Raw genomic sequence first — 17,257 nt, forward strand, 5'->3', positions numbered from 1 at the left:
TGTGGAAAGGCCCAAGAGTGGCCTTGCAACATTAAAGAGGGTGTATTTGGTATAAACAGAGGTTTACAACGAGATGTGTTATGTTGGTTTGCTGTGCAATTTCATTTATCACTTTCATGCATTGTGACTTACACTGCTTGGGTTACTAGGATGTAAAACTGTCTGTAACCTTACTGATCAACCTCAATAAATAAAAAAAGCGTTTTGAAATCCAGAGCTAAATAACTGATTGTGTATTTATTTATTTATTTTACTGTGCGAGCGACTTGTGGAGCATACTTGCATACGTCTTGTGCAGTTGCATTCATGTGGGTTCAGTGGGTGGGCAGTGTCATACATCACATATGCACTGACCGAATGTGAGCCACTGCCAGCTGTAGGAATAGTCACAAGCTGTAAAATGTGCACAAGGCACACAAAAGTTATGTCCTGTAAGTAGTGTGCAAGATTCAGATACCACGTACAATTTTAAACAACTTTCCAACTTGCTTTATTTTATTTGTATCCTTTATTTAAGGAGCAACAATGCACTACAGGTAGCTAGCTGAGCACATCTGCAAGCCAATGACAACAGGTAGCCACCAATCAGCAGCTAGCTACCAGCTCCTGAGCCTACACCTAGGTGTTCTTTTCAACAAAGGATTCCAAGTGAACAAAGCAAAGTACATAATAGAAGTAAATTGGAAAGATGATTAAAATTGAATGCTCTGGGGCGGATTTAGTAAATGTCGGACGGACATGAACTGCTGTAGCGAACCACGCTGCTTCTTAACTCCTGATTCCGACGCTGAAGGCTTGCGTGGAATAAGCAGCATTGACTGCTTTAGTAAATCGGCCCCTCTATCTGAATCATGAAAATGTTGGGGTTTTAAGTCCCTTTAAATGTTTGTGTATTTAAAATTTTGACTAAATGCCCCTTTAAAATGAAAAGGCTTTTCAGATCCTTTGTTGTGTTTCAATTTCTTATTAAACTCACTTTTTTTTAAATAAAAAAAACTTTATTAGCACAATAAAAAAAATTATTTTCAACCATCATTGAAAATAAACACATTTCAGAAAATTATTGCGTTATACCCTGTAAAATAGAGATATATAAAAAAAAAAAGACATACATTATCCTTTCACCTCTTGTTGCAGGAGGATACTGCAATGTGTGCAATATTTAGTCAGCAGCCATGTTTTTAGAATCCAGTGTTGACAACTTCAGTCTTGCAACAGACTAGTGCTAAAATGTTTTGGAGTCTTTCAATGCTATCTCCGTGGCATTTATAAGCAGGTTATACGACGATGTATATGAACAGGAGATTGCTGTTTAATTTTGTCATCATTTTTGGTTCTTTCTGTGCATTGCCATGACCAGCCACACTGTTACCCAATGTACAAATTACACAAAATGTAGGGCTTGGAAAAAAATCCTCACAAAGACAACATGGCTTCCCCCACCCACCCTCCAAAAAAATAAAAATATTACACTGGAACAACATTATATTTGAATCTCTGACATTCAAAGCTTTCAAACAATGAGAATTTTCACCTGAACCATTTAAACACCTTGTAAAACTACTTCTAAGAAGTAAACCAACCATAAATTATATAATATGTGTTACCAATTAGCTGTAAGATATGCAGGTGCAAAGCAAATTCAATAGGTTTTGTGAAAGACACTGTTCACAATTATTTAAAATGTCCTTCCGCTGAGGTTAACAAAACCCATTTAAAGTCCAGAGACAATCATTGTTATTTTATATTCATATAGAGATTTTAATGGATTGGAGACATGACTTTAATTCGCTACATCCTGTAGTGCACTCACCCTGAGAGCATAATATAATTATTCAAAGCTTTTGTGTACAGTGTGCATTGGATTTTGAAAGGACTAAATGACACTTTTACTCAGAATAAGCTTCAGAAAGTGCACAAAATGCCGTGGGCATAGATGGGAGGGGTGTACCTCCACCCTTTTCACATGGCAAAGCTGGCAGGAATGTTCTCATCACATGGTAACTCCAAATAAAAAAAAAGTGTACATGTGCTTTTCACATTAGCTACAGACCACAAGACATTTGTGAACTAAATCTATAACTGGTTCAGTGCTATTTGCTTTATTAATATATATATTAAATATATAACACTTTTTCCCCATATTGCGTTAATTCTTAGTACTCAATGACCCTGGAATGTGAAGGTAACAGGCGCAATCCTCACAGGACATTTCTCTGCATCACAGGCAGTAAATGAGAGCAATGCTTATAAACCAGCTCCAGTGAGGGTTGCAAACATTAACATAGAGCTGAACATACATGCAAGCTCTACAGTTGCTGTGCTCATACATGCCTACACTCAAGACAAGGATTTTATCTTTGCTACAGCACATTTCACAAGGCTGCCCTAAAAACCACAAAGAATTTGGTATGGTTATAGTCATTAATAGCAGTAGTTAAAAGTGTTTGCCTATATTTAAACAGACTGGGTAGCTTTATGTACTTGACTGGTTTGGCTTTGCACAGAATAGTAATACATCGTTTTAACTATTGCACAAGAAAAAAAAATGGTTTAACCACTTATTGTCCACTTTAAAGCATATGTGCTAACAGGATGAGGTGGCTGCAAGTGGGCTGAGTTTTAGCTGATGGACGGGTGATCGAAGAGGGACAGGTGTTAACACAGAAGTTGGGAACGTGAAGCAAGAGCCCTCAAAGCTCTTCCCAATGTTTATCTCTTCAGCAAAGAAGGAAACACTGTCTCTTTTACATGAAACCACTGGGATGTTTGTTTTGGAAGAAAATACTTCAGACTCATAGTGCAATAGCTGGCCCATGAAGCTGAAGTTGGGAGAGATGAGACTTCGGCGTTGTTTAATGTACTCAAATGCTTCTTCCAAGCGTATTCGTTTGGTCTTCATGAGGTATGCCATACAGATGGTGGGAGACCTGGAAATTCCGGCTTCACAGTGTACAAGGACCCTTCCGCCACTGCGTCTCACAGTATCTGCACAGAACATGCAATAATATTATAAACAAATGCTAGCATTGTATATCACATTAAAAGTTATTATATCTTTAGTTAATGCCTTTGTTGGGGACAAAAGTACAAAATACTCTTTAAAAAAATAAATATATCATTTACAAAGAACCAATGTATTATTAAATCTGGAAACCTTGTTCTGTAAACAACATTTTAATAAAAAAAAAAAAGTTATATGCATATAAAATTACTAAAAAGCAAAAGAAAAAAAAATTTGAAAAAATGAGATAAAGGAATGAAGAGTTAGCAAACTAGAATTCCTGTCCGTGAGAGGAAAGTAGCTATAAAACAGGAATTCTAAAAAAAAAAAAAATCCCATAAGCACACTTTATAGTCAAGTGATTATACTGCAAAAGAACTTGATTGCTAGAATTAGCTGATGCTGCCAGACAAATTGGCTACCCATGGTAGACAACCCTCTAATTACAAGATTGTTCCCTTTATTTATACTCCCAGAGGCATTCTGTAGAAGCCCTGGACAAACAGCAAAGCCATCTTTACTTAACATTACTAAGAGCCACTCCCTTTCATGTTTGTGTTTCTATTACTATTAAAGCGTGTCCATCTGGTTCTTTTAATGTATTTCATTTCACTTTGTTGTAAAGTGCCCATATTTGTTAAACTCCCACCTTTAACCCTGAATAAACCTTGAGTGCTGTAATTTCCAGACTGTATTAGAGAGTAAAACCGAGAGATTAAAGAGTAAACCGGAGTACTACACAGGCTAAGAAATGTATTCCCTGTGCCATCCTGCCCCCTTAAATATGTAATATCGGTTTCCAATATCAATTAACACCAAATACGTGGCCCATGCAGATGGCCAAACCTTTAAAATAATAATAATAATAATAATAATAAAAAATAAAAAAAAATCAAATTGTACTCAAAAACATTTGTTCGGTTTCACCTAAATGAAAATGTATTGCAGGATTTTTATTTTTTTCTATCTACCGGTTTTGAATTAATCTTTTTTTTTCTGTGGAAAATTATCTAATCAGGCAGTGAGCAACATACCTATGTATTGAAGTTGCACTTGCTGTTCGTTTAAGCAGCTTTTACTTAACATTTTATTATATAAAAATAATTAAAATATTGTGTAACTTTTACATTGTTTCTATGTCCATTTAAGTGAAATTGTTTTGAGGAGATTGAAACTAACCAATAAAATCTATGGCCTCTTGGAAGTGACTGCTAATGTCTGCTGTGTGGTTATCGTCAACTGGAATCCACTTGTAATTGTACTGGTCTATGCAGTAGTCCGAGCTCTTCCTTGAGACATTGAGTAAGGCCGTGATGTGAAGGTTGGCGAGAAAATCGCATTTGGAAGCATGATAGGCACTGCCAAGGTAGAGGAATGGAAGAATCTCGACAGGACTGCCCTAAAAATAAAATTAAAAAACACGATTGTTATTTATTTAAATATATATTTTAAGTTTTTTTTTATTTAAATAGAAGAAACAAGCCATACAAGTTTTGTTAAATGTTTTGAGCCTCAAAAATAAATAAATCATAATGGTAAATTGTATTATACATGTTTGTGTTTATACATTATAATTTAATGTATTTCCAAGAGGTTTGGAATAAGGGTGAGTATTATATAAAAGAGGATTTAATTACATTTTGTTTTTATTTTAACTCGTGTTGAAAAGTGAGAGTTTATATTGTGTTATGTTATATCGTATGGGAAATGATAGTTGTAAACATATATGTCATGTGTATTTGTTTTTCTTTTTTACGTAAAGTAAAATAAGTACCACAATTGATAAAAAAAAAAAAAAAGCAGAAATGAATACATATATAAAACACTGGTTTTATTTTATTACTGAAAAAAATACATACAACTCAACTGAAATGTTTTCATTTGTTGAGCAATGCAACTGTGAAAAAGAAATGTATACATAGGCCAGCTCATACATCATTCTACTCTTTGGCTCAATGACCCAGTGAATCACAAGCAACGGCCCACACAGACCTCCCATATTCATGCCCACATGTATGAAGCAAGATGTACAAAACCACCCACTGGTGTCAACATGACATGACTGCCAGCATATGTAAATGTATAATTCCCAGAAACGATTTAATTACATGAAATAGATATAAAATATTTACATTGTAGATGCTGAAGCTTCAATAAAGTTTTAAAGGGTCATTTAACAAAATCAAAAGGTATGTAGAGATTTAAAAAAAACACAATAGCTTAGTTTAAATAATAGTGAAATAAATATGCAAGTCTATTTTCTTGTAAATAAAAAAAACACTATGTTAATTATTTTTTCTTCTACTATGAATATATACTGTTGCTTTATTCAGACAGAGCTTGTTATCATAAAAAAACAGACAAAAGTGATGTTCTTCCCATGCAACCACAATCACTATTTTGCTCAAGGTAATCTTAAAATGCCACAGGATATACGGATGAGTCAGTCTCTACAGTGTACACACTACATCTCTAATGCTTTAATTTCCGGCTGTACTTTTAAAAGCCTGACACAAGATATTTCACAGACTCTTATCCCCACTACTGTTACAGTGTCAAATATGACAAAGGGCTGCAAAAACTGTAGTCATGAAGGACTGGCTAACACTGCATAAAAGGTAACATTTTTTTCGCACTGAAATGGGCAACAAAAATGTCGCTAGATCAAATTCCAATTGTAAACTTAAAAGGTCATACATACGTGGTATCTCAAATACTAGTAAAATATTTTTTTGGAATACACATGCAAATAAAAAAAAAATATATATATATATATATATATATATTCTGATGTGCATTTCAGATAACATTTTATATACCTATAGATATGTTTTTAAATATGTATTTGATTTTCACTTGTGTGTTTACAGTTGGAAAACCAATTTCTATATTGAAAAATCCATGTTATATACAAGACTTTAAAATCAGTTGTCTCAGTTTGTATCCTTGTTTTATTGCATTTGTTGTAGCTGATAAAGGTTTGTAGAATAATTAATAAATTCCAAACATGATAATTCATAATTGTGTGGTGTCTTTCCTTAGTTTGAGGAGGAGCGTGTGGGGGATGTAATTACAGATGAATTTATCCTAAGGCACAAAGAGTCCACTTCTAAGCTCACAAGATATGAGTTAGACTCATAAGCAATTTCCTTTGAAAACCATCTCCTGTTTCCAGTCCATCTCCCCACTAAGGTCACACAAGCTGAGACACCAGGAAATCTTCAATGGCTAAAACAGCCAAGCATTCTTCTTATTGATCTCCGGAAACAGGGTTATTTACTGCACAAAATCCAACTAATGGCCCAAGGTTTTAAGCAGGAAGATGATCTCTAATGACTATTAACCCGTTGGTGTTAAGGCAAACATAACACATTATTTCACAAACCTCTAGGGTTTGTGATTTAGCCTTAATTTATATCATAAGTGTAGCAAAGAAAGAAGATTAAAAAAGCCATCTGTTCACCTGTTTTGTAGGCTAAATACAAATATTCCTTAACTGCCAGAATGGACAGCAATAGATGGCTATGCAATGTGTTACACCCCAATTGGCACCCAAATTAAAAAGCACATTAAAATTTAACGGTAGAAATTGGTTTACAAAGAATACATAGCGTCATTTCTTTTAATTATTGTCATTTTAGTAGCTGTGAGAGCTAACTCGGACACTTTGTTTCCTTAACAAGTGTGCACAAGATACCTGCTCCGGAATCAGCTAGGGGGCCCGTGTGCACATAAACGTCTACTCACAGCCAATCCCAAACAAATACTGTAGTAGACTACAGGTGTTTCTGTCTTGAAAGGAGAAGAAAGCACAGCAAGAAGGATTGTTGCTTCCGCAGTTTGTCACGGAATGTTTTACTTTCCATCTGCTACTCTCTAGCAGCATTGTTTTAGGTGGTTCAGTAATTACTGTTTCAAGTGTCAGGTTGGATTTGAGAAGCCCAATGCATACAATATCCAGTTTGTTCATTGGGGTTCTATGTTCCCCAAACATCAGATCTGCTAGTTGTCCCGATTACTGCAATAAAATGCTTTTTATATGCCCAGTAATCTAGACATGATACAACAGAGGTAAAGATAATACCCACACACACACACACATACATACATACATATACACACACACATACACACACACACATACATACATACATATACACACACATACATACATATACACACACACACACATACATATACACACACACACACATACATATACACACACACACATACACACATATACACATACATATACACACACACAATTGAAAGGCTTATGAAACCCAAATTTTGTTCTTACAGGAATTAGGTAGAGCGTGTGATTTTAAACAACTTTTTAATTTACTTCTATTATAAATTTTAATTTGTTCTCTTGGTATCTATTAGTTGAAAGGTAGGGATGTATGCTCAGAAGCAAGCCCATTTCTGGAGCACTATGCGGCAGCAGTTTTGCAAGAATGTTATCCATTTGCAAGCTTGCTAGATGGCAGCGCTATTTCCTGCCATGTAGTGCTCTAGATGCCTACCTAGGGTATCTCCAACACAAAATATGGGAACAAAGCAAATTTGATTATAGAAGAAAATTGGGGAAAAAATGTAATGGTGTGCGCTGTGTGAATCCCAAAATAAAAAATGTAACGGTATGCGCTGTCTGAATCACAAAATAAAAATGTAACGGTGTTCGCTGTCTGAATCACAAAATAAAAATGTAACGGTGTTCGATGTCTGAATCACAAAATAAAAAATGTAACGGTGTGCGCTGTCTGAATCACAAAATAAAAATGTAATGTTGTGCGCTGTCTGAATCACAAAATAAAAATGTAATGTTGTGCGCTGTCTGAATCACAAAGTAAAAAATGTAATGGTATGCGCTGTCTGAATCACAAAATAAAAATGTAACGGTATGCGCTGTCTGAATCACAAAATAAAAATGTAATGGTGTGCGCTGTCTGAATCACAAAATAAAAATGTAATGGTATGCGCTGTCTGAATCACAAAATAAAAATGTAATGGTGTGCGCTGTCTGAATCACAAAATAAAAATGTAATGGTGTGCGCTGTCTGAATCACAAAATAAAAAATGTGGGTTTCATAGCTATTCTGAATGGTGAAGTCTAAACAAAAAATCTCCAACTCCTTTATACAAGAACTATAAACACAAAAAAGGGGGAGGTGTGAGAAAATAAAGGAGTCCTTAATAGAAAATAAACAGGATCTTGCAGAGCTGAGATGCATGTGATATTTCCCAAGGATAACATTCATGTCAACAAAACCAAACAAATTAAATTGAGCTCGTCAGGGTAAACCAATTTCCCCTCAAATTACCTGATCATATGACGGCTTTTGGAAAGACAGTTTTTCACAAAGGATGAGATTTTGGTCAGTTTCATTTTCCTCCTGAGTAAACGTTTTCTGATCTACACAACATTCTGGGTATTCAGAGTGAAAGGACTCGTATCCTCCTGCAAATAAACATTTTGTGCTTAATTACATTGTACAAGTTTTAATTGTTCTTAAACATCATAAACTGTAAATCCTGTTACCTAAACCTGGCCTGTTAAATACTAGTACAGTTATATAACACTGGGAAATTATAAATAGACAAGTGATTATAAAGCAGAAGTCTTAGTTCTCAGCATGTCAAGTGAGGATTATTTATAATACAGAATACCAAGGGGTGACCATAGGATCTAAAATAATCATTTCCCATGGGATCTTATATCTTCCAGGCAAATATATTTCTGTCATAGTGCTGCCTCTCCATATGTTCTGATCTAATCAGGGCTCAGGGGATAAGAGCTGTTGGCGTAAATAAGGTGAAGTAGCGATAAGGAAACTGGCAGCGGGTGCTGAAATATTCTCTGCATTGTATGTGCCACAGGATGTGGGGGTAGAGGGTGCTTGTGAGTCATGCTAAAGACAGATTCTTTTTTTGTTTTATTTTTAGGCACATGCCAATTATAGCTATGTATATAACATAAACTACCAATGTATACAGGTCTTAAATTTCCCTAAAATATTAGAAAGTAAACACAGTATTATGTGACTTCAGATAAGCCAATGGAAAATGTACAATAGAAAAAAAACATTTGTACATATCTTACTAATGATCCTTATCACACAACAGTAGCATATAAACTGCTTTATTCTGTGTTTTGGCTATAAAGTCATACGATAAACACAACAGAATTATGTGATATGGGATAAGCCAAACAAAGGCAATAATGGTAGAAAAATAAGAGCCAACGCTCCTAATATACACACTAGTATATTTACACTGCTTTATGTGTTTTATCTGTAAAGTCATACAATAAACATACAGAGCCAATGCTACTAATATACACACGCTAGTGCATTTACACTGCTTTATGTGTTTTATCTGTAAAGTCATACAATAAACATACAGAGCCAATGCTACTAATATACACACGCTAGTGCATTTACACTGCTTTATGTGTTTTATCTGTAAAGTCATACAATAAACATACAGAGCCAATGCTACTAATATACACACGCTAGTGCATTTACACTGCTTTATGTGTTTTATCTGTAAAGTCATACAATAAACATAGAGCCAATGCTACCAATATACACACACTAGTGCATTTACACTGGATTGTGTTTTATCTATTGTCATACAATAAACATACAGAGCCAATGCTACTTATACACACACTAGTATATTTACACTGCTTTATGCGTTTTATCTGTAAAGTCATACAATAAACATACAGAGCCAATGCTACCAATATACACACGCTAGTGCATTTATACTGCTTTATGTGTTTTATCTATAGTCATACAATAAACATACAGAGCCAATGCTACTAATATACACACGCTAGTGCATTTACACTGCTTTATGTGTTTTATCTGTAAAGTCATACAATAAACATACAGAGCCAATCCTACTAATATACACACACTAGTGCATTTACACTGCTTTATGTGTTTTATCTGTAAAGTCATACAATAAACATACAGAGCCAATGCTACTAATATACACACACTAGTGCATTTACACTGCTTTATGTGTTTTATCTGTAAAGTCATACAATAAACATACAGAGCCAATGCTACTAATATACACACACTAGTGCAGTTACACTGCTTTATGTGTTTTATCTATAGTCATACAATAAACATACAGCGGCAATGCTACTAATATACACACACCAGTGCATTTACACTGTGTTATGTGTTTTATTTATAGTCACACAATAAACATACAGAGCCAATGCTACTAATATATACACACACACAAACACACGTGCATTTACACTGTTTTATCTGTAAAGTCATACAATAAACATACAGAGCCAATGCTACTAATATACACACAGTCACACCAGTGCATTTACACTGCTTTAAGTGTTTTATCTATAGTCATGCAATAAACATACAGAGCCAATGCTACTAATATACACACGCTAGTGCATTTACACTGCTTTATGTGTTTTATCTATAGACATACAATAAACATACAGAGCCAATGCTACTAATATACACACACCAGTGCATTTACACTGCTTTATGTGTTTTATCTATATTCATACAATAAACATATAGAGTCAATGCTACTAATATACACACAGTCACACCAGTGCATTTACACTGCTTTAAGTGTTTATCTATAGTCATGCAATAAACATACAGAGCCAATGCTACTAATATACACACACCAGTGCATTTACACTGCTTTATGTGTTTTATCTATAGTCATGCAATAAACATACAGAGCCAATGCTACTAATATACACACAGTCACACCAGTGCATTTACACTGCTTTAAGTGTTTTATCTATAGTCATACAATAAACATACAGAGCCAATGCTACTAATATACACACACCAGTGCATTTACACTGCTTTATGTGTTTTATCTATAGTCATACAATAAACATATAGAGTCAATGCTACTAATATACACACACTAGTTGCAGTTACTGCTTTATGTGTTTTATCTATAGTCATACAATAAACATACAGAGCCAATGCTACTTATACACACACTAGTGCATTTACACTGCTTTATGTGTTTTATCTGTAAAGTCATACAATAAACATACAGAGCCAATGCTACCAATATACACACACCAGTGCATTTACACTGCTTTATGTGTTTTATCTATAGTCATACAATAAACATATAGAGTCAATGCTACTAATATACACACACCAGTGCATTTACACTGCTTAATGTGTTTTATCTATAGTCATACAATAAACATATAGAGTCAATGCTACTAATATACACACACCAGTGCATTTACACTGCTTTATGTGTTTTATCTATAGTCATACAATAAACATATAGAGTCAATGCTACTAATATACACACACCAGTGCATTTACACTGCTTTATGTGTTTTATCTATAGTCATACAATAAACATATAGAGTCAATGCTACTAATATACACACACCAGTGCATTTACACTGCTTTATGTGTTTTATCTATAGTCATACAATAAACATACAGAGTCAATGCTACTAATATACACACACTAGTTCATTTACACTGCTTTATGTGTTTTATCTATAGTCATACAATAAACATATAGAGTCAATGCTACTAATATACACACACTAGTGCATTTACACTGCTTTATGTGTTTTATCTATAGTCATACAATAAACATATAGAGTCAATGCTACTAATATACACACACCAGTGCATTTACACTGCTTTATGTGTTTTATCTATAGTCATACAATAAACATATAGAGTCAATGCTACTAATATACACACACTAGTGCATTTACACTGCTTTATGTGTTTTATCTATAGTCATACAATAAACATACAGAGTCAATGCTACTAATATACACACACCAGTGCATTTACACTGCTTTATGTGTTTTATCTATAGTCATACAATAAACATATAGAGTCAATGCTACTAATATACACACACCAGTGCATTTACACTGCTTAATGTGTTTTATCTATAGTCATACAATAAACATATAGAGTCAATGCTACTAATATACACACACTAGTGCATTTACACTGCTTTATGTGTTTTATCTATAGTCATACAATAAACATATAGAGTCAATGCTACTAATATACACACACCAGTGCATTTACACTGCTTTATGTGTTTTATCTATAGTCATACAATAAACATATAGAGTCAATGCTACTAATATACACACACTAGTGCATTTACACTGCTTTATGTGTTTTATCTATAGTCATACAATAAACATACAGAGTCAATGCTACTAATATACACACACCAGTGCATTTACACTGCTTTATGTGTTTTATCTATAGTCATACAATAAACATATAGAGTCAATGCTACTAATATACACACACCAGTGCATTTACACTGCTTTATGTGTTTTATCTATAGTCATACAATAAACATATAGAGTCAATGCTACTAATATACACACACCAGTGCATTTACACTGCTTTATGTGTTTTATCTATAGTCATACAATAAACATACAGAATTATGAGATTAGATAAGGCAATAATTGAAGAAAATGTTTATATACCTCCATAAGGTTCTTATTATACACACAGTGTGTTTGCACTGCTTTGTTTCTCTATTTAATTAGCAAAGAGGAACTTAGATAAGTACAACTCTAGACCACTTCCCCATAGGATTTGGGATGCTGATTAACTGCAGTTCCTGCTTGGTCACATTTACATGATACTGGGGACATTTGCATTACTGAAGTGACAGTCCCGGATAGACTGACGTGCCCTGCAAGTAACCCGCTGAAATAATCCACATCCGGGCAGGGGAAGCAGCCCCACAGGGGGTTTATTGCATTAGCAAGTGTCCCTCTAGCGTGTGCTCTGAAGCTAAAGGAATGTGCCCAGGTGACAAAATGCTCCATGATCACATAAAAGAATTAGTAAATAAACGTATAACGTCTGCGCAGCCCGGTAACCTCCCACTTGGGGCAAATAATAAGGGACAATAAAGCAAGGAACAGCGACAGTTTGCTCTTCATTAGCCAAAGGTGCAACGCTATTTACCTTTACATAGATATTTTATAGGGCAAAACGCGGAACTCTTCTCAGTTCTTAAACCAAATTAAAAAAACATAAGGAGATAATATATATAAATATTTTGACATCGTTATTTAAGGTATAGTAATATTCTGTAACATTACTCGTCCCATGACCACTGTATAAAAATTCCAATAATTAAAAACACAGCCCAGACCTCAGCACACATTTATTTTGTGTCAGTTTTTTATCCCTACAAATAACACTATATACAGCAAAATGGCACCACTGCTTACAGAACATCTAATTAAATATTAATTAACTATATGCATGTGTTATATTTATGGAGATCATACATCACCTATGTCTCCGGGTGTCATAATAAAATAATATTCTACATATCAGTATAGCTATATAGTCTGCATATCAGTAGATCTATATAGTCTGCATATCAGTAGATCTATATAGTCTGCATATCAGTAGATCTATATAGTCTGCATATCAGTAGATCTATATAGTCTGCATATCAGTATAGCTATATATTCTACATATCAGTATATCTATATAGTCTACATATCAGTATAGCTATATATTCTACATATCAGTATATCTATATAGTCTACATATCAGTATATCTATATAGTCTACATATCAGTATATCTATATAGTCTACATATCAGTATATCTATATAGTTTACATATCAGTATAGCTATATAGTTTACATATCAGTATAGCTATATATTCTACATATCAGTATAGCTATATAGTCTATATATCAGTATAGCTATATAGTCTATATATCAGAATATCTATATAGTCTACATATCAGTATAGCTATATATTCTACATATCAGTATAGCTATATATTCTACATATCAGTATAGCTATATAGTCTACATATCAGTATAGCTATATAGTCTACATATCAGTATAGCTATATATTCTACATATCAGTATATCTATATAGTCTACATATCAGTATATCTATATAGTCTACATATCAGTATAGCTATATATTCTACATATCAGTATAGCTATATAGTCTACATATCAGTATAGCTATATAGTCTATATATCAGTATATCTATATAGTCTACATATCAGTATAGCTATATATTCTACATATCAGTATAGCTATATAGTCTACATATCAGTATAGCTATATAGTCTACATATCAATATAGTCTACATATCAGTATAGCTATATAGTCTACATATCAGTATAGTCTACATATCAGTATAGCTATATAGTCTACATATCAGTATAGTCTACATATCAGTATAGCTATATAGTCTACATATCAGTATAGCTATATAGTCTACATATCAGTATATTTATATAGTCTACATATCAGTATATCTATATAGTCTACATATCAGTATATTTATATAGTCTACATATCAGTATATCTATATAGTCTACATATCAGTATAGCTATATAGTTTACATATCAGTATAGCTATATAGTCTACATATCAATATAGCTATATAGTCTACATATCAGTATAGCTATATAGTCTACATATCAGTATAGCTATATAGTTTACATATCAGTATAGCTATATAGTTTACATATCAGTATAGCTATATAGTCTACATATCAGTATAGCTATATAGTCTACATATCAGTATAGCTATATAGTCTACATATCAGTATAGCTATATAGTCTACATATCAGTATAGCTATATAGTTTACATATCAGTATAGCTATATAGTTTACATATCAGTATAGCTATATAGTCTACATATCAGTATAGTCTACATATCAGTATAGCTATATAGTCTACATATCAGTATAGCTATATAGTTTACATATCAGTATAGCTATATAGTTTACATATCAGTATAGCTATATAGTCTACATATCAGTATAGCTATATAGTTTACATATCAGTATAGCTATATAGTCTACATATCAGTATAGCTATATAGTCTACATATCAGTATAGCTATATAGTTTACATATCAGTATAGCTATATAGTCTACATATCAGTATAGCTATATAGTCTACATATCAGTATAGTCTACATATCAGTATAGCTATATAGTCTACATATCAGTATAGCTATATAGTCTACATATCAGTATAGCTATATAGTCTACATATCAGTATAGCTATATATTCTACATATCAGTATATCTATATAGTCTACATATCAGTATATCTATATAGTCTACATATCAGTATAGCTATATATTCTACATATCAGTATAGCTATATAGTCTACATATCAGTATAGCTATATAGTCTATATATCAGTATATCTATATAGTCTACATATCAGTATAGCTATATATTCTACATATCAGTATAGCTATATAGTCTACATATCAGTATAGCTATATAGTCTACATATCAATATAGTCTACATATCAGTATAGCTATATAGTCTACATATCAGTATAGTCTACATATCAGTATAGCTATATAGTCTACATATCAGTATAGTCTACATATCAGTATAGCTATATAGTCTACATATCAGTATAGCTATATAGTCTACATATCAGTATATTTATATAGTCTACATATCAGTATATCTATATAGTCTACATATCAGTATATTTATATAGTCTACATATCAGTATATCTATATAGTCTACATATCAGTATAGCTATATAGTTTACATATCAGTATAGCTATATAGTCTACATATCAATATAGCTATATAGTCTACATATCAGTATAGCTATATAGTCTACATATCAGTATAGCTATATAGTTTACATATCAGTATAGCTATATAGTTTACATATCAGTATAGCTATATAGTCTACATATCAGTATAGCTATATAGTCTACATATCAGTATAGCTATATAGTCTACATATCAGTATAGCTATATAGTCTACATATCAGTATAGCTATATAGTTTACATATCAGTATAGCTATATAGTTTACATATCAGTATAGCTATATAGTCTACATATCAGTATAGTCTACATATCAGTATAGCTATATAGTCTACATATCAGTATAGCTATATAGTTTACATATCAGTATAGCTATATAGTTTACATATCAGTATAGCTATATAGTCTACATATCAGTATAGCTATATAGTTTACATATCAGTATAGCTATATAGTCTACATATCAGTATAGCTATATAGTCTACATATCAGTATAGCTATATAGTTTACATATCAGTATAGCTATATAGTCTACATATCAGTATAGCTATATAGTCTACATATCAGTATAGTCTACATATCAGTATAGCTATATAGTCTACATATCAGTATAGCTATATAGTCTACATATCAGTATAGCTATATAGTCTACATATCAGTATAGCTATATAGTCTACATATCAGTAATCTTATGAATCACATGATACGTTACCATCCTACATCATGACTTATTTTAGATCCCACAGTACAATGACAGCCTATAACAATAGCGGATCCAGTAATCCCTTTCCCTACAATGTTCTATAATCCATAGGCTCAGTAGATCCCACAGGCTCTAGGCAGTGCCCTTACCCTTCAGGAAGCAGATCTTGGGTCCGGAGGGCAGGCTGCCCAGGGTATTAAGCACGATCTGAGCCGTGCTCTCCTTTTTCAGTTTCTGCCACCTCTGGCTCCTCTCATCCAGAACCACCACCACTGACACCTGCCCGTCCCGCAGCCTCACACGGGCCGCCTCCTCCGGTACCACGAAGTGCAGAGGAGCCGCGCCATCCCGAGCCCGGCGGAGCACCACAGAGTTCAGGTTGACATTGAGAGATCCTCGGACACTAGAGGAGGAGAAGGGCAGATAGGGCCGGCAGTCCAGCACCAGGCAGCGGGAGAGCTCCTTCCTGAGCAGCTTGTACAGCCGCCGGCACTCTATTGATGTGACCTTCATTCTGCTTAGGTCCTACACACGGCGCGATCACCGGTAAATGGCCGTCAGTACCGCAGCACCGGAGCTTTAAATCCCTCCAACAGCAGCACACTACACGGCGCTTCCGCCTGGGGGATCCCGCAGTCACATCTGATGTCTGATTGGTCAGGCCGCCGTGACGTCAAAGCCCATATTAGGAGAGTGACGACTCCGACCTGTTTCATTCATAGTTATGTCTGAGGTTCCGCCTCCTATTATGTGTGTACGAGTCCCCGCCCACGAGGGAGGAGTCTATGGCAAGTCATTCATGAAGGAAGCTGCTGAGGTGTAGGTCGTGTTCTGCTTTACTGAATGAATCACCGAGTTCTCTAGTCCCTGTATTCAGCAAAAATACCCCAGCCGTGTGATTCACTATATACCCTGGTACCGCGGCCCTCACT

At 34.0% G+C, this 17,257-nt stretch overlaps 1 protein-coding gene across 1 annotated transcript; it reads right to left on the reverse strand.

Annotated features, from left to right (window-relative positions):
* Nucleotides 1-976: 976 nt before the first annotated feature.
* DUSP5 (dual specificity phosphatase 5) lies at nucleotides 977-17,031 on the reverse strand. Its single transcript, XM_053692753.1, has 4 exons — nucleotides 16,475-17,031; nucleotides 8,332-8,468; nucleotides 4,184-4,403; nucleotides 977-2,988 (listed from the first exon to the last, which is right to left on the reverse strand). The coding sequence occupies exons 1-4, from the start codon at nucleotides 16,836-16,838 to the stop codon at nucleotides 2,588-2,590; spliced, it is 1,122 nt and encodes a 373-aa protein (XP_053548728.1). The 5' UTR covers nucleotides 16,839-17,031; the 3' UTR covers nucleotides 977-2,587.
* Between the last annotated feature and the right edge of the window lie 226 nt (nucleotides 17,032-17,257).

The sequence above is a fragment of the Bombina bombina genome, chromosome 9 (assembly GCF_027579735.1).
Source record: "Bombina bombina isolate aBomBom1 chromosome 9, aBomBom1.pri, whole genome shotgun sequence".
NCBI classification, from domain to species: Eukaryota; Metazoa; Chordata; class Amphibia; order Anura; family Bombinatoridae; genus Bombina; species Bombina bombina.

Excerpts from the sequence above, each read along its gene's own strand:
- DUSP5 (XM_053692753.1), bottom strand. The coding sequence starts at position 16,838 with ATGAAGGTCACATCAATAGAGTGCCGGCGGCTGTACAAGCTGCTCAGG. Across the intron at positions 4,404-8,331 it reads AAAAGCCGTCATATGATCAG|GGCAGTCCTGTCGAGATTCT; the intron begins GTAATTTGAGGG and ends TTTTATTTTTAG. Across the intron at positions 2,989-4,183 it reads AGAGGCCATAGATTTTATTG|ATACTGTGAGACGCAGTGGC; the intron begins GTTAGTTTCAAT and ends TGTTCTGTGCAG.